This window comes from Homarus americanus, unplaced genomic scaffold (genome assembly GCF_018991925.1).
Source record: "Homarus americanus isolate GMGI-L3 unplaced genomic scaffold, GMGI_Hamer_2.0 scaffold48220, whole genome shotgun sequence".
Taxonomy (NCBI): domain Eukaryota; kingdom Metazoa; phylum Arthropoda; class Malacostraca; order Decapoda; family Nephropidae; genus Homarus; species Homarus americanus.
This window is the reverse complement of record NW_024755060.1, coordinates 2,712,489-2,736,933: the sequence shown is the minus strand read 5'-3', so window position 1 is coordinate 2,736,933 and position 24,445 is coordinate 2,712,489. Positions and strand designations below refer to the sequence as shown.

The window sequence follows — 24,445 nt, the reverse complement described above, 5'->3', positions numbered from 1 at the left end:
GAGAAGGAATGGAGGGAGGGAAGGTGAGAGAGGAATGGAGGAGGGGAAGGAGAGAAGGAATGGAGGGAGAGAAGGAATGGTGGGAGGGAAGGTGAGAGAAGGAATGAGGAGAGAAGGAATGGTGGGAGAGAAGGAATGGAGGGAGGGAAGGTGAGAGAAGGAATGGAGGGAGAGAAGGAATGGTGGGAGAGAAGGAATGGAGGAGAGAAGGAATGGTGAGAGAAGGAATGGTGGGAGAGAAGAATGGTGGGAGAGAAGGAATGGAGGGAGGGAAGGTGAGAGAAGGAATGGAGGGAGAGAAGAGTGGAGGAGGAGAGAAGGATGAATGGAGAGAGAAAAAAGAGGAATAGAGAAAGACTTCCAGTAAGTAATAACAATTCCCGTGACTCACAATTCCCGCCATTGAGCACATATTCCACCATTTCTCTATTTGTTTGTTTTCTCTCTTTTCTTTTCTCGTTTAGTTGGAAATAGTGAAGATCTCTATTTATTCTTAGTGAATCACATATCGAAAGACCTGCATATTATTATTGTTATATTTATTATTATTATTTATTTTTTTTTTTCAATGTAACTTTTAAAATCGTTTTCGACTCATCTCCTCCTCCTCCTCCCTCCTCCTCCTTCTCCTCCCCTCTCTCCTCCTCCTCCTCCCTCCTTCTCCTCCTCCACTTCATCCTCCCTCTGCCTCCTCCTCCTTCTCCTCCTCCTCCTCCTCCTCCTCCTCCTCCCTCTGCCTCCTCCTCCCCTCCCTCCCCTCTCCTCCTCCTCTCCTCCTCCCCTCCTCCTGCCTCCCTCCCTCCCTTCCCTCCTTTGCCTCCTGCTCCTCCTCCTCACTTCATCATCCCTTTACCTCCCTCCACTTCATCCTCCCACTTCTGCCTCCTCCTCCTGCTCTCCTCCTCCACTTCATCCTCCTTCATCCTCCACTTCATCTCTCCTTCTGCCTCCTCCTCCTCCTCCCTCCTCCTCCTCCTCCTCCTCCCCTCCTCCTCCTCCTCCTCCTCCTCCCCTCCTCCTCCTGCTCCTCCTCCCACTTCATCCTCCACTTCTGCCTCCTCCTCCTCCTCCTCCTCCTCCTCCACTTCATCCTCCCCCCTTCTGCCTCCTCCTCCTCCCTCCCTCCTCCCCTCCTCCCCTCCCCTTCTACCTCCCCTCCTCCTCCTCCTCCTCCCACTTCTACCTCCTCTCCTCCTCCTCCTCCTCCACTTCTGCCTCCTCCTCCTCTTTGCAGTGAGTGTAAACCAGTCATAAACATTGATAGAAAATAACTGAATTAATATACCACAAGCTCTCCACCAATCATATGCTTGGATGACTAATAACGACGCCACGATTGGTTGGTAGGGCTGTGTTCTTTACCAAACAAGAGAGCTTTGTTTACAGCCCATCCAGCCAATCATAACGTCTATAGTAGTGACCCCGGGCTGTGATTGGTGAGATTGGGAGAGGAAAATATTCGATAAAGGAGGAAGAGGGAAGTTGTGATGTTTAGTAGAGAGTTGAGGAAAGGTGAGAGGTGTAAGAGAGGGAATGAGAGAGGGATGGGGGAAGGAAGGGTAGAGACACGGAAGGGGGGAGGAAGAGAGGGGAGGTAAGAGGTGAGTGAGACAGCCAGTCGTGTGGTGGTGACTGTCAGCGAAGGTGGTTGGCTGTTGGTCTCTGTTCCCCTCCTCCTGACACTTGCTGACACCTACTGACGTTGTAGTTAAATCTGGTTCTGGTGAGAGTCGCTTGTGATACCTGCTGCTGGCTGGACCCACTGACTTAGGTGAGAGAGAGATGAGGAAATATCACGTGAACGGATGAGAGATGACTGTGTAGTAACGTAGACAGACACAGACAGACAGACACAGACAGACAAACACAGACAGACAAACACAGACAGACACACAATTATTATTATTGTCGTCATTGTGGTTGTTGTTATTATCATCATTATAATTCAATATATCATGTTTTGTGGTGGTTGGAAGTGTACCCTAATGAGTGTGTGGTCGATGACGTCACATTATTGGGTCCCAGGGAGGTCGACTGGCCGCAACATAGTGCTAAGCCTCATATAATTTGTTTACTTTTATTTGGGAGCAAGAAAAATTGTGTTGATCACGAAGAGAGAGAGAAACTAATTGGGTTTTATTTCTCTCTCTCTCTCTCTCTCTCTCTCCCTCTCTCTCAATATATTAGCCAATTTATTCCTCCATGCATCTCTCTCTCTCTCTCTCTCTCTCTCTCTCTCTCTCTCTCTCTCTCTCTCTCTCTCCGGAAAAGACCTAGCGATGGAGTAGATAACACAGCCATTTGATTGGCTGACACTGACAAATTTTAACAGAGCAGCTCGTTGATTGGCTGAGAGATAATCAATACAAACAAACATTAAAATAAGTATTAATGAGCGTCATGTGTCTCCCTCTCTCTCCCTCTCTCTCCCTCCCTCTCCCCTTCTTCTCCACCTCTCCCTCTCCTCTTCATCCTCTTTCCTACCGCTACCTATCCCCCTTACTCTCCCTGCCCCTCCTTTACCCCTACTGCCTTCTCTGCCTCCCCTCCCTCCTTCTCTCCCTCTCTCCCTCTCCCCCCTCTCTATAATCGAGTGATCAGACAGACAGGAACAGTGTCACGAAGGTAATTCACTCCTATTGTATTATTCACTCTGGCACTAGTACCGGGAGAGTGCCATACCTACCATCCCTATTACGTGGCACTAACAACCCCCTCACACCCCTCTCATCCCTCTCACCCCCTCTCTGCTACCCAATAAAGACGGTAACTTATTATTTTTTATTTGCTTACTTTCCATCAAGCGCTATGGGGAGAAGGTCATTTCCCTGGCCTCTGATTGACTCGTGTTATTATGAGGTCATGATTAGTTTGTAAACATTACCACGTGGTGTGTGTGATCTTGGTGTTGCTTGTGATTTGTTAGAGAGAGAGAGAGAGAGAGAGAGAGAGAGAGAGACTTAACCTTATTGACCTGGTTGTCAGATTTATTAACATTGAGCCCAAGTGACGTCACAACCCCCGGTCACACCACCAATATATATACAATAACTTTATCATTTACAGAGTCATGATGGGTCGTTGTGTACTGCTGGCTGTCTTCCTCATCGTTGCCTGTGAGTATTATGGTAACCTAGCCTAATCTAATCTAATCTAACTTAACCTAGCCTAATCTAATCTAATCTAACTTAACCTAGCCTAATCTAATCTAATCTAACTTAACCTAGCCTAATCTAATCTAATCTAACTTAACCTAGCCTAATCTAATCTAATCTAACTTAACCTAGCCTAATCTAATCTAATCTAACTTAACCTAGCCTAATCTAATCTAACCTAACCTAACCTAGCCTAATCTAATCTAACCTAACCTAACCTAGCCTAATCTAATCTAATCTAACTTAACCTAGCCTAATCTAATCTAATCTAACCTAACCTAGCCTAATCTAATCTAATCTAATCTAACTTAACCTAGCCTAATCTAATCTAATCTAACTTAACCTAGCCTAATCTAATCTAACCTAACCTAACCTAGCCTAATCTAATCTAATCTAACTTAACCTAGCCTAATCTAATCTAATCTAACCTAACCTATCGTAACTTAATCTAACCTAACCTAGCTCAATTTAATCTAATCTAACTTAACCTAGCCTAATCTAATCTAATTCAACTTAACGTCAAATCTAATCTAATCTAACTAACCCAGCCTAATCTAATCCAATCAAACCTAACCCAGCCTAATCTAATTCAATCTAACTTAACCCAGCTCAATCCAATCTAATTCAACTTAACCTAGCCCAATCCAATCTAATCTAACTTAACCCAGCCTAATCTAATCAATCTAACTTAACCCAGCCTAATCTAATCTAATTCAACTTAACTCTAGCCTAACTCAATCTAATCTAACTAAACCCAGCCTAATCTAATCTAATCTAACTTAACCCAGCCCAATCTAATTCAATCTAACTTAACCCAGCTCAATCTAATCTAATCTAACTCCCAACCGCTCAATCTAATCTAATTCAATCTCAACCAGTCTTAAACTTAACCCAGCCTCCAAATCCAATCTAATCTCTCAACCTAGCCTAATCTAATCTAATCAACTTCAACCCAGCCCAATCTAACTTAATCAATCCAACCTAGCCCAATCAATCTAACTAACTTTAACCCAGCCCATCTTAACTTAATCCAATTAACCCAGCCTCAACTAATCTAATCAACTTAACCCAGCCCAATCAATCTAATCTAATCAACCAGCCTAATCCAATCTAACTAACTAAACTCAGCCTCAACTAATCTAATCTAACTTAACCCAGCCCAATCTAATCTAACTAACCTAACCCAGCTCAATTCAATCTAACTTAACCCAGCCCAATCTAATCTAACCAATTAAATCAGCCATAATCTAATCAACTTAACCCAGCCCAATCTAATCTAATCCAACTCAACCCAGCCTAATCTAATTCAATCTAACCAACCCAGCCTGTTCAACCAACTCCAATCCTAACTTAACCCAACTCCAGCCTAACTTAATCTAATCTAAACTTAACCCAGCCCAATCTAATCTAACTTCAACCCAGCCAATCTAATCTAATCCAATCAACTACCAGCCTCAATCTAATCTAACCTAACCTAACCAGCCCAATCCAATCTAATCAACTTAACCTAGCCTAATCTAATCTAATCTAACTTAACCTAGCCAATCTAATCTAATCTAACTTCTCAGCCCAATTCAATCTAATCCAATTTAACCCAGCCTAATCTAATCTAATCTAACTTAACCCAGCTCAATCTAACTAATCTAACTTAACCATTCAATCTAATCTAATCTAACTTAACCTAGCCCAATCTAATCTAATCTAACAACCTAGCCTAATCTAATCTAATCTAACTTAACCCAGCCTAATCTCTAATCTAACTTAGCCTAGCTAATCTATCTAATCTAACCAAGCCTCAATCAATCTAATCGAACTTAACCCAGCCTACCTCAATCTAATCTAATCTCAGCCTGGCCTAATCTAATCTAATCACAACCCAACTGCCTAATCTAATCTAATCACTTAACCTAGCCTTAATCTAATCTAACTTAACCTAGCCTAATCTAATCTAATCTAACTTAACCTAGCTAATCTAATCTATAATCTCTTAAAACCTATCGTAACAATCTACAACCTAACACAATCTAACCTAACCTAACCTAACGTAACCTAACCTACAGGGTCGTCAGGGTCGGTGGAGAGTGTGAAGACTGGAAGAAAAACTGTCTGGCTACTTTGACGCTGCTGCTACCAGCCTGTAAGTCTTAAGTTGACCTTTGTTGTGTGTTAGAGTGTGTTATTAGAGTATGTTAGGGCATGACAGGGTGTGTTGGAGTGTGTTATTAGAGTATGTTAGGGCATGACAGGGTGTGTTGGAGTGTGTTATTAGAGTATGTTAGGGCATGACAGGGTGTGTTGGAGTGTGTCAGGGTGTTTTGGAGTGTGTTAGTTAGGGTGTGTCAGATCTGTTAGGGTGTGTTAGGGTATGTCCGAGTTTTCCTTTCATTGATTAGAACTACAAAGGACAGAGAATATACCTGCCTCGTAATGATTGTTGACCCAGGTAATTGACCCTAGTAAATGACGTAATTACTTTGACCTCTTTTCTGTCTATCTATCTATCTATTTGGTATGTGGTCAGGTAGGAGCCAGGTATAGTGAGAACAGGTGAAGTGTACTTAGCAACCAGGTATGTAAACATTGATGAGTTGCCTAGTCCTCACCTAGAGAGAGAGGTTGGGGGGTGGGAACGAATTTTATGACTGTTGTAGAATGTAGGGCAAGGAGGGAGGGTGAGGGAATGAGAGGGAGGGTGAGGAATGAGGGAGGGAGGGTGAGGGATAGGGAGGAGGGGTGAGGATAGGGAGGGAGGGTGAGGGATAGGGAGGGAGGGTGAGGGATAGGGAGGGAGGGAGGAAGAAGGGGAGGTTCATTTTCTAGGAACCGATAATATGATTTATAAGGAATGTGTGTTGATAAGTCTAGTGGTTGCTACAACACTACTTAACGACTGCTACCCCTCTCTCTCACACAGGGAGAAGAGGTTTGGTTCATTGAATGAAAATCTCATGAATATGATAAATAAAAAGAACTTCACTAATGCCTCAGCTGAACAGCTTATCGCCTGGATGCCAAATGACGGCTGGAACGAAATGCAGGTACAGTAAAACCTCCCTATAACGGATTTATTTATCCATATAGTCCATTAAATAGAGTTTTTCTCATATAATGGCCCTTCGATATAACCCACTTTCACTTTTATATATATATATATAGTTTATTATTATTGTTGTTGTTATCATCATAATCATTATTAACACCATAACCATCACCATCCATCACCACCCATACTAGCATTATCAACAGCACCACAACCCTCACCACCACCATCACCACACCCAACACCATCTACACCACCACCATCACCTCAACCATCACCACCCACCATCACCACACCCAACACCATCTACACTCCCACCATCACCTCACCCAACACCACCTACACCAACCATCACCACACCCATCACCCCTACACCACCATCGTTCACCCATCACCACCTACACCCCACCCTCACCCCACCCCACCATCACCCTCCCCACCACCCTCCTCCCCACCCTCCCACCTACCCCCCACCATCTCCACCATCCTCCTCCCCACCCTCACCACCCACACCCCACCATCACCTCCCCACCTCCTCCCCCCACCCTCTACACCCCCACCATCACCCTCACCACCTCCTCCCCACCCCTCACCACCACCCCCCACCATCACCCTCACCACCCTCCTCCCCCCACCCTCACCTACACCCCACCATCCCCTCACCACCCTCCTCCCCCACCCTCACCACCCACACCCCCACCATCACCCCTCACCACCCTCCTCCCCCACCATCACCCTCCCCACCCACCCCTCCTCCCCACCACCCCCCACCATACTAATCCCCCTCCCTCACCTCTCTACAGCCAGCTATGCTCATGACAGCCAAAGGAACAGAGGTCACTAAGTTACTAAGTCAATTGGACCACAGAAGCTCCCCCAACGCTTCTTGAACGAGTTGTCCCGTCTGGTTCTCCTCAACATGACTGACCAAGAACTTATTGCCAAGATTAAAGAGACGGCCAAGCAGGTGAGTTATAGCTGTGGTGGTTGTGGGTGTTGATAGCTGTGGTGGTCGTGGGTGTTGATAGCTGTGGTGGTCGTGGGTGTTGATTTCTATAGCTGTGGTGGTCGTGGGTGTTGATAGCTGTGGTGGTCGTGGGTGTTGATTTCTATAGCTGTGGTGGTGAGGCAGAGGTGTGGTGGTGGTGGAGAGAGATTATTTTAGCTGTGGTGGTGATGGAAATGAGAGATTACTGTCAAGATTTAAAGAACTAATATTGTTTACATTACAGTAAATGCTGTTAAATCACCCTAAAGTTACTAATTAAACTATTTGTGCTGTTACAGTTTCTCCTAACCTAACCTTACCTAATCGTGTGAAAATAAACTAACATTAATCCTTATTTAAGTTAATGAACCAAATCACAAGTTAAAACAAAGTGATTTTATTTTTAAGTTAACATAAACCGCTTGTGTTATTTTTTGCTGTTTTAACACTAAACCCTTCACAGCACCGATGAAACTAGTGCTGTTAAAACTGCAGAGGTCATTAGACTGGTGCTGTTAATTATATCTTATTTATAGAGGTAGATTATACACTAATTATACAGGTAGATCATACACTAATTATAGGTAGATCATACACTAATTATACAGGTAGATCATACACTAATTATACAGGTAGATCATACACTAATTATACAGGTAGATCATACACTAATTATACAGGTAGATCATACACCGTCATCTTAGTTGTAAAAGAAAGTGCAATAAATGTTAAGATTTTTCTCACTTAATGTGTGTTAACAGAAGGGATAGCTGACAACTTCATGACTTCTAATAATAACTGCAAGGTAGAAATGTTTAACTATCAGCATGGTGCTCTAACTTAATCTGTCAGCATGGTGCTCTAACTTAATCTGTCAGCATGGTGCTCTAACTTAGCTTAATCTGTCATCATGGGGCTCTAACTTAACTTAATCTGTCATCATAGGGCTCTAACTTAACTTAATCTGTCATTATGGTGCTCTAACTTAATCTGTCAGCATGGTGCTCTAACTAATCTGTCAGCATGGTGCTCTAACTTAATCTGTCATCATGGTGCTCTAACTAGCTTAATCTGTCATCATGGTGCTCTAACTTAATCTGTCATCATGGTGCTCTAACTTAATCTGTCATCATGGTGCTCGAACTTATTCGTCATCATGGTGCTCAATCTTAATCCGTCATCATGGTGCTCTAACTTAACTAATCTGTCATCATGGTGCTCTAACTTAATCTGTCAGCATGGTGCTCTAACTTAACTTAATCTGTCATCATGGTGCTCTAACTTAATCTGTCAGCATGGTGCTCTAACTTAATCTGTCAGCATGGTGCTCTAACTTAATCTGTCATCATGGTGCTCTAACTTAGCTTAATCTGTCATCATGGTGCTCTAACTTAATCTGTCAGCATGGTGCTCTAACTAATCTGTCAGCATGGTGCTCTAACTTAATCTGTCATCATGGTGCTCTAACTTAATCTGTCAGCATGGTGTCAACTTAATCTGTCAGCATGGTGCTCTAACTTAGCTTAATCTGTCAGCATGGTGCTCTAACTTAATCTGTCATCATGGTGCTCTAACTTAGCTTAATCTGTCAGCATGGTGCTCTAACTTAATCTGTCAGCATGGTGCTCTCTAACTTAATCTGTCAGCATGGTGCTCTAACTTAATCTGTCAGCATGGTGCTCTAACTTAATCTGTCATCATGGTGCTCTAACTTAATCTGTCAGCATGGGCTCTAACTTAATCTGTCAGCATGGTGCTCTAACTTAACTTAATCTGTCATCATGGGGTCTCTAACTTAACTTAACCTGTCATCATGGTGCTCTAACTTAACTCAATCTGTCAGCATGGTGCTCTAACTTAACTTAATCTGTCATCATGGTGCTCTAACTTAACTTAATCTGTCTGCATGGTGCTCTAACTTAATCTGTCATCATGGTGCTCTAACTTAATCTGTCAGCATGGTGCTCTAACTTAACTTAATCTGTCAGCATGGTGCTCTAACTTAATCTGTCATCATGGTGCTCGAACTTAATCTGTCATCATGGTGCTCTAACTTAATCTGTCATCATGGTGCTCTAACTTAGCTTAATCTGTCATCATGGTGCTCTAACTTAATCTGTCAGCATGGTGCTCTAACTAATCTGTCATCATGGTGCTCTAACTTAATCTGTCAGCATGGTGCTCTAAACTTAATCTGTCAGCATGGTGCTCTAACTTAACTTAATCTGTCATCATGGGGCTCTAACTTAACTTAACCTGTCATCATGGTGCTCAACTTAACTCAATCTGTCAGCATGGTACTCTAACTTAATCTGTCATCATGGTGCTCAACTTAACTTAACCTGTCATCATGGTGCTCTAACTTAACTCAATCTGTCAGCATGGTGCTCAACTTAACTTAATCTGTCATCATGGTGCTCTAACTTAACTTAATCTGTCAGCATGGTGCTCTAACTTAATCTGTCATCATGGTGCTCTAACTTAATCTGTCAGCATGGTGCTCTAACTTAACTTAATCTGTCAGCATGGTGCTCTAACTTAATCTGTCATCATGGTGCTCTAATATAATCTGTCAGCATGGTGCTCTAACTTAATCTGTCAGCATGGTGCTCTAACTTAATCTGTCATCATGGTGCTCTAACTTAATCTGTCAGCATGGTGCTCTAACTTAATCTGTCAGCATGGTGCTCTAACTTAATCTGTCATCATGGTGCTCTAATATAATCTGTCATCATGGTGCTCTAACTTAATCTGTCATCATGGTGCTCTAATATAATCTGTCAGCATGGTGCTCTAACTTAATCTGTCATCATGGTGCTCTAATATAATCGTCAGCATGGTGCTCTAACTTAATCTGTCATCATGGTGCTCTAATATAATCTGTCAGCATGGTGCTCTAACTTAATCTGTCAGCATGGTGCTCTAACTTAATCTGTCATCATGGTGCTTCTAACTTAATCTGTCAGCATGGTGCTCTAACTTAACTTAATCTGTCAGCATGGTGCTCTAACTTAACTAATCTGTCAGCATGGTGCTCTAACTTAATCTGTCATCATGGTGCTCTAATATAATCTGTCATCAGTGCTTTCACACTAATCTGTCAGCATGGTGCTTCTAACTAATCTGTCATCATGGTGCTCTAACTTAATCTGTCAGCATGGTGCTCTAACTTAATCTGTCAGCATGGTGCTCTCTAACTTGTCATCATGGTGCTCTAACTTATCTGTCAGCATGGTGCTCTAACTTAATCTGTCAGCATGGTGCTCTAACTTAATCTGTCATCATGGTGCTCTAACTTAATCTGTCATCATGGTGCTCTAACTTAATCTGTCAGCATGGTGCTCTAACTTAATCTGTCAGCATGGTGCTCTAACTTAATCTGTCAGCATGGTGCTCTAACTTAATCTGTCAGCATGGTGCTCTAACTTAACCTAAATTAATCTATGAGCATGGTGCTGTTAACTTACCAATTTGCATGATACTGTCCGTGTATGGTACAATGTGCACGATACTGTCCGTGTATGGTACAATGTGCACGATACTGTCCATGTATGGCACAATTTGCATGATACTGTCCATGTATGGTACAATGCACGATACTGTCCATGTATGGCACAATTTGCATGATACTGTCTATGGCACAATTTGCATGATACTGTCCATGTATGGCACAATTTGCATGATACTGTCCATGTATGGTACAATTTGCATGATACTGTCCATGTATGGCACAATTTGCATGATACTGTCCATGTATGGCACAATTTGCATGATACTCTGTGTATGGTACAATTTTTATCTGAACAAATTTATTGCATTATATTCCTGCCCTTAGATGGAACGAAATATGTACAAAATCCCTCTCTGACACCCTCCCCTCTCACTGACGTCACCCTCTCGCTGACATCCCCCTCTCACTGACATCACCCTCTCGCTGACATCACCCTCTCACTGACATCCCCCTCACTGACGTCACCCTCTCGCTGACATCCCTCCTCACTGACATCCCCCTCTTGCTGACATCCTCTCGCTGACATCCCCTCTTGCTGACATCCCCTCTCACTGACATCCCCCTCTAACTGACAAAATCCCCATTCGCTGACAATCCCCATCGCTGACAGATGACAGAGATTGAGTGGGTGAGCGTCGTGGCCAGGCTGGGTGTTCCAAAACTGTGGTCAGCCGCCAACATCACCTCTGGGACCGTCACTCTTCTATCTTCCCATCTGCCTCACTAAGATCAAGGATGAGGATGCTGTTAATGCTGTGTAAGTACATGTTAAGTGTGTTTAAGTGAGGTTAAGTGTGTGTAAGTGAGGGTTAAGTGTCTCTAAGTACATGTTAAGTGTGTTTAAGTGAGGTTAAGTGTGTAAATGAGGGTTAAGTGTCTGTAAGTGCATGTTAAGTGTGTTTAAGTGAGGTTAAGTGTGTGAATGAGGGTTAAGTGTCTGTAAGTGCATGTTAAGTGTGTTTAAGTGAGGTTAAGTGTGTGTAAATGAGGGTTAAGTGTCTGTAAGTGCATGTTAAGTGAGGGTGAATTCTACCAAACTCTAACCTAAACATAATTTTCTGTTTAGTATCTTTAAGTGATGGTTAAGTGTGTTTAAGTGAGGATTAAACCCATAAAATGCATCAGAACTAACCTTAATAACTTACCTTAAACGAATGACTCTCTCACCTGTACCTGTACCTATAGGATGCAAGAGATAACGAACTGCCAAGTGAATAGTCCAGATCCTCTTTGTCCGGACTCCAAAACAATGAATGAGATCAAGGAGTCTTTCAACCTCAAGACGAAGTTCCCTCCCATTAATGAGTGGACGGACTCGATTCTGGCACAGTTTGGTGGAGTGCCAATGGCGCCAGTCTCCTTGGTGCCATATTTTAATGACCAGTTGATTAAGAAGGCTAAGCCTGATATTATTAAGGTATGTACTTAAATTATGTGTAGGTAATTGTGTGGATATATTTATAAATTTATGTACTGTATAAGCCACACATCCATACGCCACACTCCCCCCACACATATACTGTACACACACACACACATCCATACACCACACCCCCACATATACTGTACACACACACACACACACACACACACATCCATACACCACACTCCCACACATATACTGTACACACACACATCCATACACCACACTCCCCACACATATACTGTACACACACACACACACACATCCATACACCACATCCCCCACACATATACTGTACACACACACACACACACATCCATACACCACACTTCCCCACACATATACTGTACACACACACACACATCCATACACCACATTCCCACACATATACTGTACACACACACACACACACATCCACACCACACTCCCCCACATACTGTACACACACACACACATCCATACACCACACCCCCCACATATACTGTACACATACCCTCCACACACACATCCATACACCACACTCCCCCCACACATATACTGTACACACACACACATACACACACACGCTCTCTCTCTCTCTCTCTCAAGAATTTACATGTATAGAATCACACACCTCTAACACACCACAGCACACCTCTAACACACCACTAATATACCACTAACACACCTCTAACACACCACTACCACACCACTACCACACCATTAATGCACTCTCACTCCTTCAGATCAAATTCGATGCCAATAATTACTTACAGTGTTTGGTCTGGGCCCAAGCTCTCTGCCGGGTGGATAATTGTGACGAGATGGATAAAGAAACGGTAAGATGGATAGATGGATACTTGTAGATACTATAGATAGATAGATTGATATAGATAGTTAGATAAATACACTAGTTATATATAGGTAGATAGATAGATAGGAAAGTCGGGATAGTTTGGATAAAGTTAACTATTGTGTACACAGGCTATCACGTGGTACAACTCACTGGACGGGATAGAGACTTGTATCACGCCGTCATTCTTCGATCCTGTTGTGTTGGCGGATGACTCACTGACCACTGAAGGCTCACTCAAGGCTAAACTCTTCGCTACTGTCAAGAGTATGGGGAAGATGATGATGGCCAGGGTAAGTCTGTGTGTGGGAGAGAGAGAGAGAGAGTGTGTGGTAGAAAGAGAGAGTGTGGTAGAACGAAAGAGAGAAAAGAAGAAAGAGAGAGAGAGAAAATCACCAGAGAGAAAACAGAGAGAGAAATATAACAAAGTTTCCTCCAGGACTCCTACGCGGTGCAGAAGACCGTGTTTGAAGGGGTAACTGGAGCAAATGTTACGAAGGATGTCATTGATGGTTTAGGTGAGTTGTTCTTTTTTTGTTATTATTGTTCTTGTTTTTCTTGTTCTTTAAATATTCTTGTTATTGCATTTGTTCTATTATAGTAGTAGTAATATTATCATCACTACTAATACTATTATTATTATTATTATTATTATTTTTATTATTATTATTATCATCGGTGGTGACCACATGGCACGGGCATCTGCCTGTATGCTACAGGGAGCAGCCAAACGTACCTTACTCAAGACAGTCCTCCCGTTGATGAGTGGAAGTATTAGCATGGCTCAAGGGTCTGAATTTCCCGCCAAGGTAAGAGTCTTTGGTTAAGTGAGGATATATCTGTCCTTAAGGAATAAAGGATAGGTGAGGGTAGAGGCCTTCAAAAAATCCATTTTTAGGTGATCTACAGTATATCCATCCAGGCAATCTATATCCATTTCAGGCAATCTATATCCATTTCAGGCAATCTATATCCATTCCGGAATCTATATCCATTTCAGGAAATCTATATCCATTCCAGGCAATCTATATCTTCATATATCCATTTCAGAAATCCATTCCGCAATCTATATCCATTTCAGGCAATCTATATCCATTTCAGAAATCTATATCCATTTCAGGCAATCTATATCCATTTCAGGAAATCTATATCCATTCCAGGCAATCTATATCCATTCCAGGCAATCTATATCCATTCCAGGCAATCTATATCCATTTCAGGCAATCTATATCCATTTCAGGCAATCTATATCCATTTCAGGCAATCTATATCCATTTCAGGCAATCTATATCCATTTCAGGCAATCTATATCCATTTCAGGCAATCTATATCCATTTCAGGCATCATATCCATTTCAGGCAATCTATATCCATTCCAGGCACTCTATATCCATTCCAGTCAATTTCCAGCTATTCTAGTCACTATGTATTCCAGGTGGCAGCACTGATGGAAGCCAACATGCAGTCGGCTCTAAATGGCAACACATTCACCTACAGCAACATTAATGAGGCCCTGAGGTTACATCAGCCCCAAGTATATTCGTGACCAGAGTGTCAACAACTTGGAACAGATCACCAAGCTCATGACGAGGCTGGCACCCCCATGACCTCTTACCAGATCTACGTCGTATTGGCTAAGGTCGGCGTCTACCTTTTTAACGGCATATACCTATTAACAGCTTTATCTACTCATTAACAGCTTTATCTACTCATTAACAGCTTTATCTACTCATTAACAGCTTTATCTACTCATTAACAGCTTTATCTACTCATTAACAGCTTTTTCTACTCATTAACATCATCATCTACCACTGTTTATCCATAAACAGCATTATGTATCATCTACCCATTAGGGGGAAAGTTTGCTAATTTTTGTCCTTGATAATAAAGTATTATGTATAAAAGGTTACATGAGTTTCTTCTTCTTCTTCTCCTCTTTATTCATATTATCACCATCATCATGGTCTTCCAGCTGGCTGTGGTGGAGCTCAAGAACTTCCCCGTGTTCCTCAGGGACTACGCTCCCACCGTCCTGCTCAATGGTGCCAATGTCGGAGATCTCAACTCTATAGCGAAAGATATGTCGCTTTTCTCTGCCGGTGAGTTTATGCTGTGTTTGTAACCTAACCTGACCTGACCTAACCTAACTTAACCTAATCCTAAGGTAACCAGAAATAACTTGACCTAACCTAATCTGTACACACACACATTATTAATGTCTCCTTTTAGCACAATGTCATAATAGTCTAGGGATTAAATTATCAGACTCAAGGGGAAAATTATCACACTCAAACATGGTTAAATCATCATACTGAAATACTGTAGTTCAATGATCTAGTATAATTAATCATTATACTGAAATACTGTAGTTCAATGATCTAGTATAATTAATCATCATACTCAAGGATATTAACTACTCATACAAGTACTCATATAGTTCAGTATAGTATACAGGGGTCCCCGGGTTCCTTTCCTGAGGACGTTCTTAAGTCGGATTTGTAAGTAAGTCAGAACACATGTTATGTGCATACTTACAGAACAGTGTTTAAAATCCGACTGTATCATAGTCTAAGTCCTTATATAGTACATCTAAAATCACTAAATTTAAGACAAAATAAGAAATAGAATGACAAAATACAGTTAATGAAAGTAAAAAATAACTAGTCAAGTAAATAAAATACTGTACTGTAAATTTAAAGTTTAACCTCATTTGAATTGGTGGGCGTTCATAAGTTGGGGACCCCATGTAATTAATCTTCTCACGACTCGACAGTGCCTCACAGGTGCCAAGAAATCATTCGGGACTAAAACCGAACTGACGGGGAAGGACCTAACGGAAGGGAAAGAGTTCTTGAAGTGCATGAGCGCTGAGGACGCCAAGAAAGTGAAGCTTGATATGTTAGTTGATGCCCTGAAGAACATCACGGAAACCAAGATGCCTCTCTCTAATGGGGCGGTGAGTATTGTGTCTTGTTCGGACAGAGTTCTATACGTGTTGGAGACAACCAATGTTCTCTATGTTCAAATTCTGTTCACAGTTATGTTTTACAGATGTTCTTCATAATGTTAAAATCAATGTTCATCCAGGTGTTCAATAGGTGTTCTTATCATCACAGGTCAGGGTGTTCAGAAATATGCTGGTCAAGTGGGCTGATACCAACCTGCCAAGCTCAGCATCAGAGGCTCTTAGTGGTGTGTACCTCGGTGACATAGCTGTGCTGCCACCTAGTGTGATTGCTGATGCTGGGTGAGTCTCTGTCTATCTATCCATCTATCTATCTTAGTGATATTATTCTCTCTATCCCCCTCTCTGTCGCTTACCATATTCTCTTGTACATCATTCTCTCCTTCTCAAAAAATATTTTCTCTCTCTCCCAAACAACATTCTATTTCTCTCTCTCACACCATACTCTGTCTCACACCATATCTGCTCTCACACCATACTCTGTCTCACACCATACTCTGTCTCACATCATACTCTGTCTCACACCATACTCTCTCTCACACCATACTCTCTCTCACATCATACTCTGTCTCACATCATACTCTGTCTCACACCATACTCTGTCTCACACCATACTCTCTCTCACACCATACTCTCTCTCACACAGGGACCTGGTATTGTCTTACATGACCCAAGAGATGAAGACGCTCTTTATGATGAGGATGTGTAAGATGGACTCACTGACTCACATCTCTCAAATCCGCCGTAGGATGCTCATCAACAGTATAGTCAAGGAGATGGTGAGCTGTTGTAGGATGTGTTGTAGGATGTGTTGTAGGTATGTGTTTTGTCATATGTGTGAGACTGAATAATAATAATAATAATAATAATAATTCCCTTATGTTTTCTCCCTCCTTCCTCCATCTCCTTCCTATTTCCTTCCACATCCCTCATCCCTACCCTCCCTCCTCCCTCTCCTCCTCCCCACCTACCCCCACCCTTATCTCCACCACCCTACCTTCCTTCCTCCTCCTTCCTCCTTCCTTCCTCCTCTCCTTCCTTCCTTCCTCCTCTTCCTTCCTCCCCCACACAGCTAGAAGAGGATGACATAGATCTCTGTATGCTGAAGAAGTTAGGCACATGTGGCCTTGACCTCGAAACTGAAAATATCAAGAAATTGGATGAGGCCGCCTCCCTGTTATACCTCAACACTCTGGAGGTGTGTGGTGTGTGGTGTGTGTGTGTGTGTGTGTGTGGTGTGGTAAGTGTGTGGTGATGTGTAGTGGTGTGGTGATGTGTAGTGGTGTGTGTGTGGTGATGTAGTGGTGTGTGGTGTGTGTGTGAGTGGTGTGGTGTGGTGGTGGTGTGTGTGTGATGTGGTGTGGTGATGGTGTGGTGGTGTGGTGTGTGGTGATGTGTAGTGGTGTATAAGTGTGGTGATGTGGTGTGGTGATCATCATCCCTGTCAATAAACTCAAACATGTCATCTCTCAACAGAAAAAACTTGAAGCCAACATACCAGTCTGTCTTGACAAAACCCAGAAGGATGTCATCGGTGAAAAGATAGTGGAATTTAAAGGGTAAGTCTCTCTCTTTATTTGACATTATTCTTTGTCCATTTTTCTTTGGGGAGGATCAATGGGCTAAAACAGTCTTGATAACTGAGGGAAATTAATAGTGTGGTGCAAAACAAGTGTAGAAAGTGACAGTAAACTAAGACAATATGTAGAAATATTATCCACACATTAAAAAATATAAATAAATTACTTGACCTTGCCTAACCTAACCCTTAATAACCTATCCAGATCTCCTTATACACTTACACCAACCCACTCTAACCTAACCTAACCAAATGTAATCTTTCAGACCCACGAAAACTTGGAAGGACGCAAATCAGTTCAAATGCTTAATGGATACTCTGTCCGACACCAAGATGAATGGACTGAACTCAGAGGTTTTGGCTACAGTTTCCTGTAACCAAATATTTCCCCCTTTGACGATGGTCAAGTGGTGAGTGGGGAGGAGAGATGGAGTGGGGAGAAGAGAGGAGAAGTGGGGGAGAGGAAGAGCGTAGAAGAGTAAAGGAGGGTAGAGGGGAAGAGAATAAGGGAGTGGGGAGCAGGGGAGAAGGGAGGAAAGTTGAGGAGAAGGAAGGATGGGAGAGTGGGGAGGAGTAGGAGTGGGGACATCAACATGGAGAGCTGAGGAGAGGGGAAAGAAATGTATACTACTGAATGATAATAATAACAATAATAATAACAATAATAATAACAGCAACAATAATAATAATAATAATGATAACAGCAACAACAACAATAATAATAACAATAATAATAACAGCAACAATAACAATGACAAAAATAATAACAATTTATATCTCTTCCAGGGGTAGGAACCAGTGCCAAGTTGTCTTATGAAGCAGTGACGGACATCCAAGCCAGGGAGTGTATGATGATGAGGGGAGAAGGTAAGGACGCGTTTATGTTTATCAATTAATTTATGTAAAGTGGAGCCCCAAACAATATCAAACCCACAGAGATATATCTATTATTAACTTTACCCCAAACAGTAACAAACCCACAGAGATGTAACTATTATTAACTTTGCCCCAAACAATAACAAACCCACAGAGATGTAACTATTATTAACTTTAACCCCAAACAATAACAAACCCACGTGCTTCTCCACAGCCGCATGATGTTAGTTGGGGGTTGGTCATGACTGAAGAGGAGGTGAAAAAATTGACCCCTAAAGAGATCTTGGATAACCTTGAAGCCATTGGCAGCCACAACATGAACTCTAACATTGCTAAGGTATATAAGGTCACTTGAGGTCTTTTGAAGTCATTTGAGGTCACTTGAAGTCATTTGCAGCCATTTTGTGGTTATTTGAATTAATTTGAGACCATTTAAAGTCCTTGAGGCTATTTGAAGTCATTTGAGGTAATTTTGCTTTACCTGTTTCACCTAACCCACCTTCCTATAATTAGCAGAATATTCACCAATTAGGAACCAACCCAAAATAATCCTCCCCTTTCTGCAGGCACTGTTGGATAAATTAAAGGAAGAATATGAGCTATCCGGCCTGTCTAGCGCCCAGCTGAGCAATATGGGCTACATGTTGAAAGGCTTGAGTGTAGCCGACGTGGAGAAGCTGCTTAAGTTCAGTAATAGTGGGTTTAAAGACTTCCTGTACAAGCTGGGTATGGGTGAGATGGTGTTTCCCAAAGATGTGGTGAGTGGCTGTCTGGCTGTTGTTTTAATTTTTTTGTCAGTGTTTTGATAATTTAGGAAGCTTTTGTTGTCTTTCTCTAAGTTTTGAGACTTTAGAAAACTTACTGAGTTTGTTGATGTTTTTGTATTGTTTTGACTCAACTTGAAGATATATGCTAGGTAAGTAGTCTTTCTTTCCTTTCTCCCATTTTCCTTCCTATCTCCCTCCCTTCTTCCTCTCTCTGTCTGACTCTCCCACCCTTTCTTCCTTCGCCCACCTATTCTTCTCCCTTCCCCTTGTCTCCTCTTCCTCCTTCTCTCCTTTCTCTCACCCACCCACCCACCATTCTGCCTTCTCCCCCTTATTCGCCCTCCCTCCATCTCACCACACAGGCTCTTGCGCCTGAAACAAAGTGATCACTGATTACAAAGCGACGGATAAATTGGTTGCTGAAGACATCGTGTTGTTGGGGCATCTGATGTGTTTACTGACAACCAACTGACTCCCATCCCCAATGCTGAGTTCTTGTGAGTAGAAAGAGAGAGAAAGAGACTTGTAGATAACATGATTAAGAAAGTTTATTACTGAATTATTATTATTATTATTATTATTATTATTATTAACACATTACTAATTTTGTCACCTTTCTTATTCCCATATTTATGACAGGAAAGCCATGAGGTACCTTGGAACACTCCGGTGCAGTACCAACACGCAGGCTAATGCTAGGGGCCTGGCGAAGAAGGCTGTGGCTGCTTATATCCACGATAATCGTAAAGTGTCTGAATGGGATGCTGCTACGGTGAGTGAGAGGGGAGGAGGAGAGACTTGACTTTCATAAATATAATCATCAATAACTGCTGTAATAACACATATAATCATCAATAACATCTATAGAATCATCAATCACCGATGTATTCATAAATCACCTGTTTATATTACAGTTGGCAGAATTGAACACCTTAATTGGTGGATTAGAGGTGGATAAAGTTATGGATATTCCTTCCTCAGCGTTTAACGGCCTTACTCACGCCATGTCAACCATAACTACTGATGTCATCCCGGTGAGTTGTGGTTGTTGTTATCTTGGTGAGTGTTTGTGGTGTTGTGTGTCCCAGGGGCCGCATACTTAAAAAACATTTCGGGACCGTATCTCTTTGTTTACCCCGTAACTGGACTTACAGTCTACGATCGGTATACTCAAAACAAATATTTGGCAGCGGACTCGGTAAGTGAGCTCAACTCACAGCACCTCCTTAGGTGCTGTGACACGCTCAACCCGGACATAGTACCCCTGTAATCGCTATTTCCCGATTGCATAAGAAAAAATAATAATATATGTTGTAATAATACTTGTTAGACTTGTTTCATCATAGAATAATGAAGAAAATGTTTTGTACATCAACATAATAAAATACAATGTTACAGTTTGTTCTTTTAGTTAATTTTTTTACGATAATAAGAAGCTCGAGTGTTTCTCAGAATGGAAGAGATTCATCTTTTGTCTTCTTACAACTTATCAAATAATTTGTACAAAATAGAAGATTTTTATTGTCCATATTTATGGTACAATTTTTGTTTATGACTGAGTAAACTTAGAGATAGACTTTATTAATGTAAATATCCTTCAGTAATGAAAGCTAATTATGAGGACAAGCGAACATTTTTGGCTAGGCTCTGCCAGGACAAAGTTATTCTACCAAGTATCCAGTAGGTCCCCATGAGTCAAAGTTAAATAATACCTAACCCAATCTAAGTTCATAAGGGGGAAAAAATTAAGCGGTAAATCATTTATTTTTCTTAGAAAAAAATAATGTTCATAGGTTTTTTAATCCTATACATTCAGTAGTGATTTATTTTGCAAAAGTAGTGAAATGTATCTTACCCTAACAAAACCTAACCTTACCTTATCTTACCTAACTTAATGTTACCCTACCTAACCTAACCTAACCAAACCAAACCAAATCTAACCTAACCTAACCTAAGAAAGCTGCATCGCACATGACAAACAATTAAGTTATCTTGAAAAATTTCAATTTCTTTTAAAAAAAAATACATTTGCAGAGATAACAAACTTTTTATAATAATTTCTCCAACATTTCTATAAGTCTGTTGATGATATATAAATGTAACTTAGGATGCCACTATTATGTGGGTCATCTCTTCTCAGCTAGAACAAGTCACCATACTGTAGTAGTGTTGTTGTTATACCTTATCATCTTTGACAGATCCTAAAGGTAGAACAAGTAATGAACATCCAGCCACTTACAGCAGCTGCCATGACAGGTGAACAGATAAATAAACTTGATGTCAAAGCTCAAGAAGTTCTCAAGGATTTGTTGCCTAGTTCTCCTATCAAGAGAGGCTCTGCCCCAGGTGTGTATGTCTGTCTGTACCTGTATTTACCTGTAATTAGTCTCCTGTATCTTTCTTTATCTGTATTAACATAGGATACTGTAGTTATGATTGTTATAATAATAATAATAGTAGTAGTAGTAGTAGTAGTAGTAGTAGTAGTAGTAGTAGTAGTATTCAACATTACACACTATTCCTCCAGGTGTCACTCTGTGCTTGTCACTTGCTCTGCTTCCCGTGTTGGTGGTGATGGTGTAAATGATCCACACTCTCTCCTTCCTGGACCACCTGCAAGATGGATCAATACTCACTATGGATCCACACTGAACACTCAACACACGCTTCAGGATCCACAGTTCTCAGCCTCATCAGTGATCCAGAGATGAGAGGGAGATGATTAATCTACAAGAGACAATTTTTGGTTACTGATCCACCTACCAGTCTGTCTCTTTCTCTACCAGTCACTGATCCACCTACCAGTCTGTCTCTTTCTCTACCAGTCACTGATCCACCTACCAGTCAGTCTGTTCTCTACCAGTCACTGATCCACCTACCAGTCTGTCTGTCTCCACCAGTCACTGATCCACCTACCAGTCTGTTTTGTTCTACCAGTCACTGATCCACCTACCAGTCAGTCTGTCTCTACCAGTCACTGATCCACCTACCAGTCAGTTTGTCTTCTTCTCTACCAGTCACTGATCCACCTACCAGTCAGTCTGTCTCTCTACCAGTCACTGATCCACCTACCAGAGTCTGTCTCTCTCTCTACCAGTCACTGATCCACCTACCAGTCAGTCTGTCTGTCTCTACCAGTCACTGATCCACCTACCAGTCAGTCTGTCTCTACCAGTCACTGATCCACTTGCCTGAGTGTTATCAACCAGTCTCATTTTGTCAGTCAGTGATCCAGACTGAGGGGTCTAATGGATCAGACTTACTGATCCAGTCATTGGTGATGCTATACAATTAATTATAAAAGTGCAATTAATGGCAGAAGTCTTGGTGATTTTTTTTTTTTGTAAAGTCTTGGTGATTTTGTCCAATTAATTACACAAGTCTGGTGATCTTGTCCAATTAATTCCAGTACATAATATTGTGGTGAGGTTTAAAGTAATTATAATTATCCAATATACTGTATTTAAATAAAGTTAATATATTTAATAATTTTGAAATATTTAATGTGGTGAGTTTAACTCTAGTGGAGTTTAACTAAGAATAATGATTTAACTCTTTGAGGACAATGGTTTAACACTTTGAGGATGATGGTTTAACCTTTTGAGGACAATGGTTTAACACTTTGAGGATGATGGTTTAACCTTTTGAGGATGATGTTTAACCTTTGAGGATGATGGTTTAACCTTTGAGATGATGGTTTAACACTTTGAGGATGATGGTTTAACCTTGAGGATAATGGTTTAACCTTGAGGATGATGGTTTAACCTTTTGAGGACAATGGAACACTTTGAGGATGATGGTTTAACTTTTGAGGACAATGGTTTAACCTTTGAGGATGATGGTTTAACCCTTTTGAGGACAATGGTTTAACACTTTTGAGGACAATGGTTTAACACTTTGAGGATAATGGTTTAACCTTTTGAGGAATAATGGTTTAACCTTTGAGGATAATGGTTTAAACTTTTGGAGGACAATGGTTTAACACTTTGAGGATGATGGTTTAATTTTTGAGGACAATGGTTTAACCTTTGAGGATGATGGTTTAACCTTTGAGGACAATGGTTTAACACTTGAAGATAATGGTTTAACTTTTGAGGACAATGGTTTAACCCTTTGAGATGATGGTTTAACCTTTTGAGGACAATGTTTTAACACTTTGAGGATGATGGTTTAAATTTTTGAGGACAATGTTTAGCCTTTGAGGATGATGGTTTAACCTTTTGAGGACAATGGTTTAACACTTTGAATGATGTTTTTGATGTTTAACCTTGAGATATGGTTTAAACTTTTGAGGACAATGGTTTAACACTTGAGGATGATGGTTTAACTTTTTGAGGACAATGGTTTAACCTTTGAGGATGATGGTTTAACCTTTTGAGGACAATGGTTTAACCCTTTGAGGATGATGGTTTAACCTTTTGAGGACAATGGTTTAACCCTTTGAGGATGATGGTTTAACCTTTTGAGGACTGGTTTAACCCTTTGAGGATGATGGTTTAACCCTTTGGGACATGGTTTAGCCTTTTGAAGATGGTGGTTTAGCCCTTTAAAGACAACGGTTTAACGGTTTTTAACCTTTAGAGGACAATGGTTTAACCCTTTGAGGACAATGGTTTAACCCTTTGAGGACAATGGTTTAACCCTTTGAGGATGGTGGTTTAACACTTTGAGGATGATGGTTTAACCTTTTGAGGATGATGGTTTAATACTTTGGATGATGGTTTAATACTTTGAGTTTGATGATTTAACCTTCTCAGGATGATGGGTTAACTTTTGAGGGATGGTTTAACTCTTCAGTGTTAAGACTTGGGTTTACATAGCATAATTCTTTACTCATTCACCGCTTGAGTGCCTTAGAGTGCCAGTTATGTTGTTATTTGTTAAGTAGGAAATGTCTAGTACAGTATTGTTAACTTAATCTAACCTAACGTAGTCTAACATAACTCGGTTTAACTTAATCTAACCTAACGTAGTCTAACATAACTCGGTTTAACTTAATCTAATGTAACTTATTCTGATGTATAAATATACCTTATTTAACCTAACTTAATGTAACTCCTACTTAGTTTATCTTGATGCTGGATATATTTTGGGGGTAACTCTTGATTTGAATAAAATTTTGATGATATTTGTTTGATAAAATAAATCCCAAAAGGCACTTGATTCTCGTTCTTGGTACAGTATGCTGTTGGGTGAATACAAGTACATAATTCAGGTAGTGTATCATAAAGTAATGCCCAGGTGGTGAATGTATCTTAAAGTAGAGGTATTTTAAATACACCACACACAGTCAGAGGTCTTCATCCCAAA

The 24,445-nt window shown here is 41.1% G+C and overlaps 3 protein-coding genes across 6 annotated transcripts; all 3 read left to right on the top strand.

Annotated features, from left to right (window-relative positions):
* Nucleotides 1–1,630: 1,630 nt before the first annotated feature.
* Nucleotides 1,631–15,047, top strand: LOC121856381. Of its 4 annotated transcripts, none has more exons than XM_042351927.1 (12): nucleotides 1,631–1,723; nucleotides 3,067–3,116; nucleotides 6,070–6,193; nucleotides 6,999–7,162; nucleotides 11,305–11,451; nucleotides 11,880–12,111; nucleotides 12,843–12,935; nucleotides 13,081–13,242; nucleotides 13,389–13,466; nucleotides 13,627–13,758; nucleotides 14,384–14,587; nucleotides 14,921–15,047. In XM_042351927.1, the coding sequence occupies exons 6-11, from the start codon at nucleotides 11,881–11,883 to the stop codon at nucleotides 14,492–14,494; spliced, it is 807 nt and encodes a 268-aa protein (XP_042207861.1). In that variant the 5' UTR covers nucleotides 1,631–1,723; nucleotides 3,067–3,116; nucleotides 6,070–6,193; nucleotides 6,999–7,162; nucleotides 11,305–11,451; nucleotide 11,880; the 3' UTR covers nucleotides 14,495–14,587; nucleotides 14,921–15,047. The 4 variants fall into 4 exon arrangements, with proteins under 4 accessions (XP_042207861.1, XP_042207859.1, XP_042207860.1 ...); XM_042351925.1 differs by having other exon boundaries at nucleotides 1,631–1,771; XM_042351926.1 differs by lacking the exons at nucleotides 1,631–1,723; nucleotides 3,067–3,116 and adding an exon at nucleotides 5,237–5,292.
* LOC121856382 lies at nucleotides 14,921–17,915 on the top strand. Its single transcript, XM_042351930.1, has 7 exons — nucleotides 14,921–15,047; nucleotides 15,722–15,904; nucleotides 16,065–16,195; nucleotides 16,560–16,692; nucleotides 16,986–17,111; nucleotides 17,390–17,472; nucleotides 17,759–17,915. Exons 2-7 carry the CDS (start codon nucleotides 15,809–15,811, stop codon nucleotides 17,904–17,906), a joined length of 717 nt encoding a protein of 238 aa, XP_042207864.1. The 5' UTR covers nucleotides 14,921–15,047; nucleotides 15,722–15,808; the 3' UTR covers nucleotides 17,907–17,915.
* Nucleotides 17,916–18,599: 684 nt separating this feature from the next.
* On the top strand, nucleotides 18,600–22,453 carry LOC121856385. The gene is made up of 7 exons (XM_042351935.1): nucleotides 18,600–18,705; nucleotides 18,935–19,126; nucleotides 19,498–19,632; nucleotides 19,775–19,907; nucleotides 20,050–20,169; nucleotides 21,334–21,481; nucleotides 21,663–22,453. Exons 4-7 carry the CDS (start codon nucleotides 19,782–19,784, stop codon nucleotides 21,716–21,718), a joined length of 450 nt encoding a protein of 149 aa, XP_042207869.1. The 5' UTR covers nucleotides 18,600–18,705; nucleotides 18,935–19,126; nucleotides 19,498–19,632; nucleotides 19,775–19,781; the 3' UTR covers nucleotides 21,719–22,453.
* The last annotated feature ends 1,992 nt before the right edge of the window (nucleotides 22,454–24,445 follow it).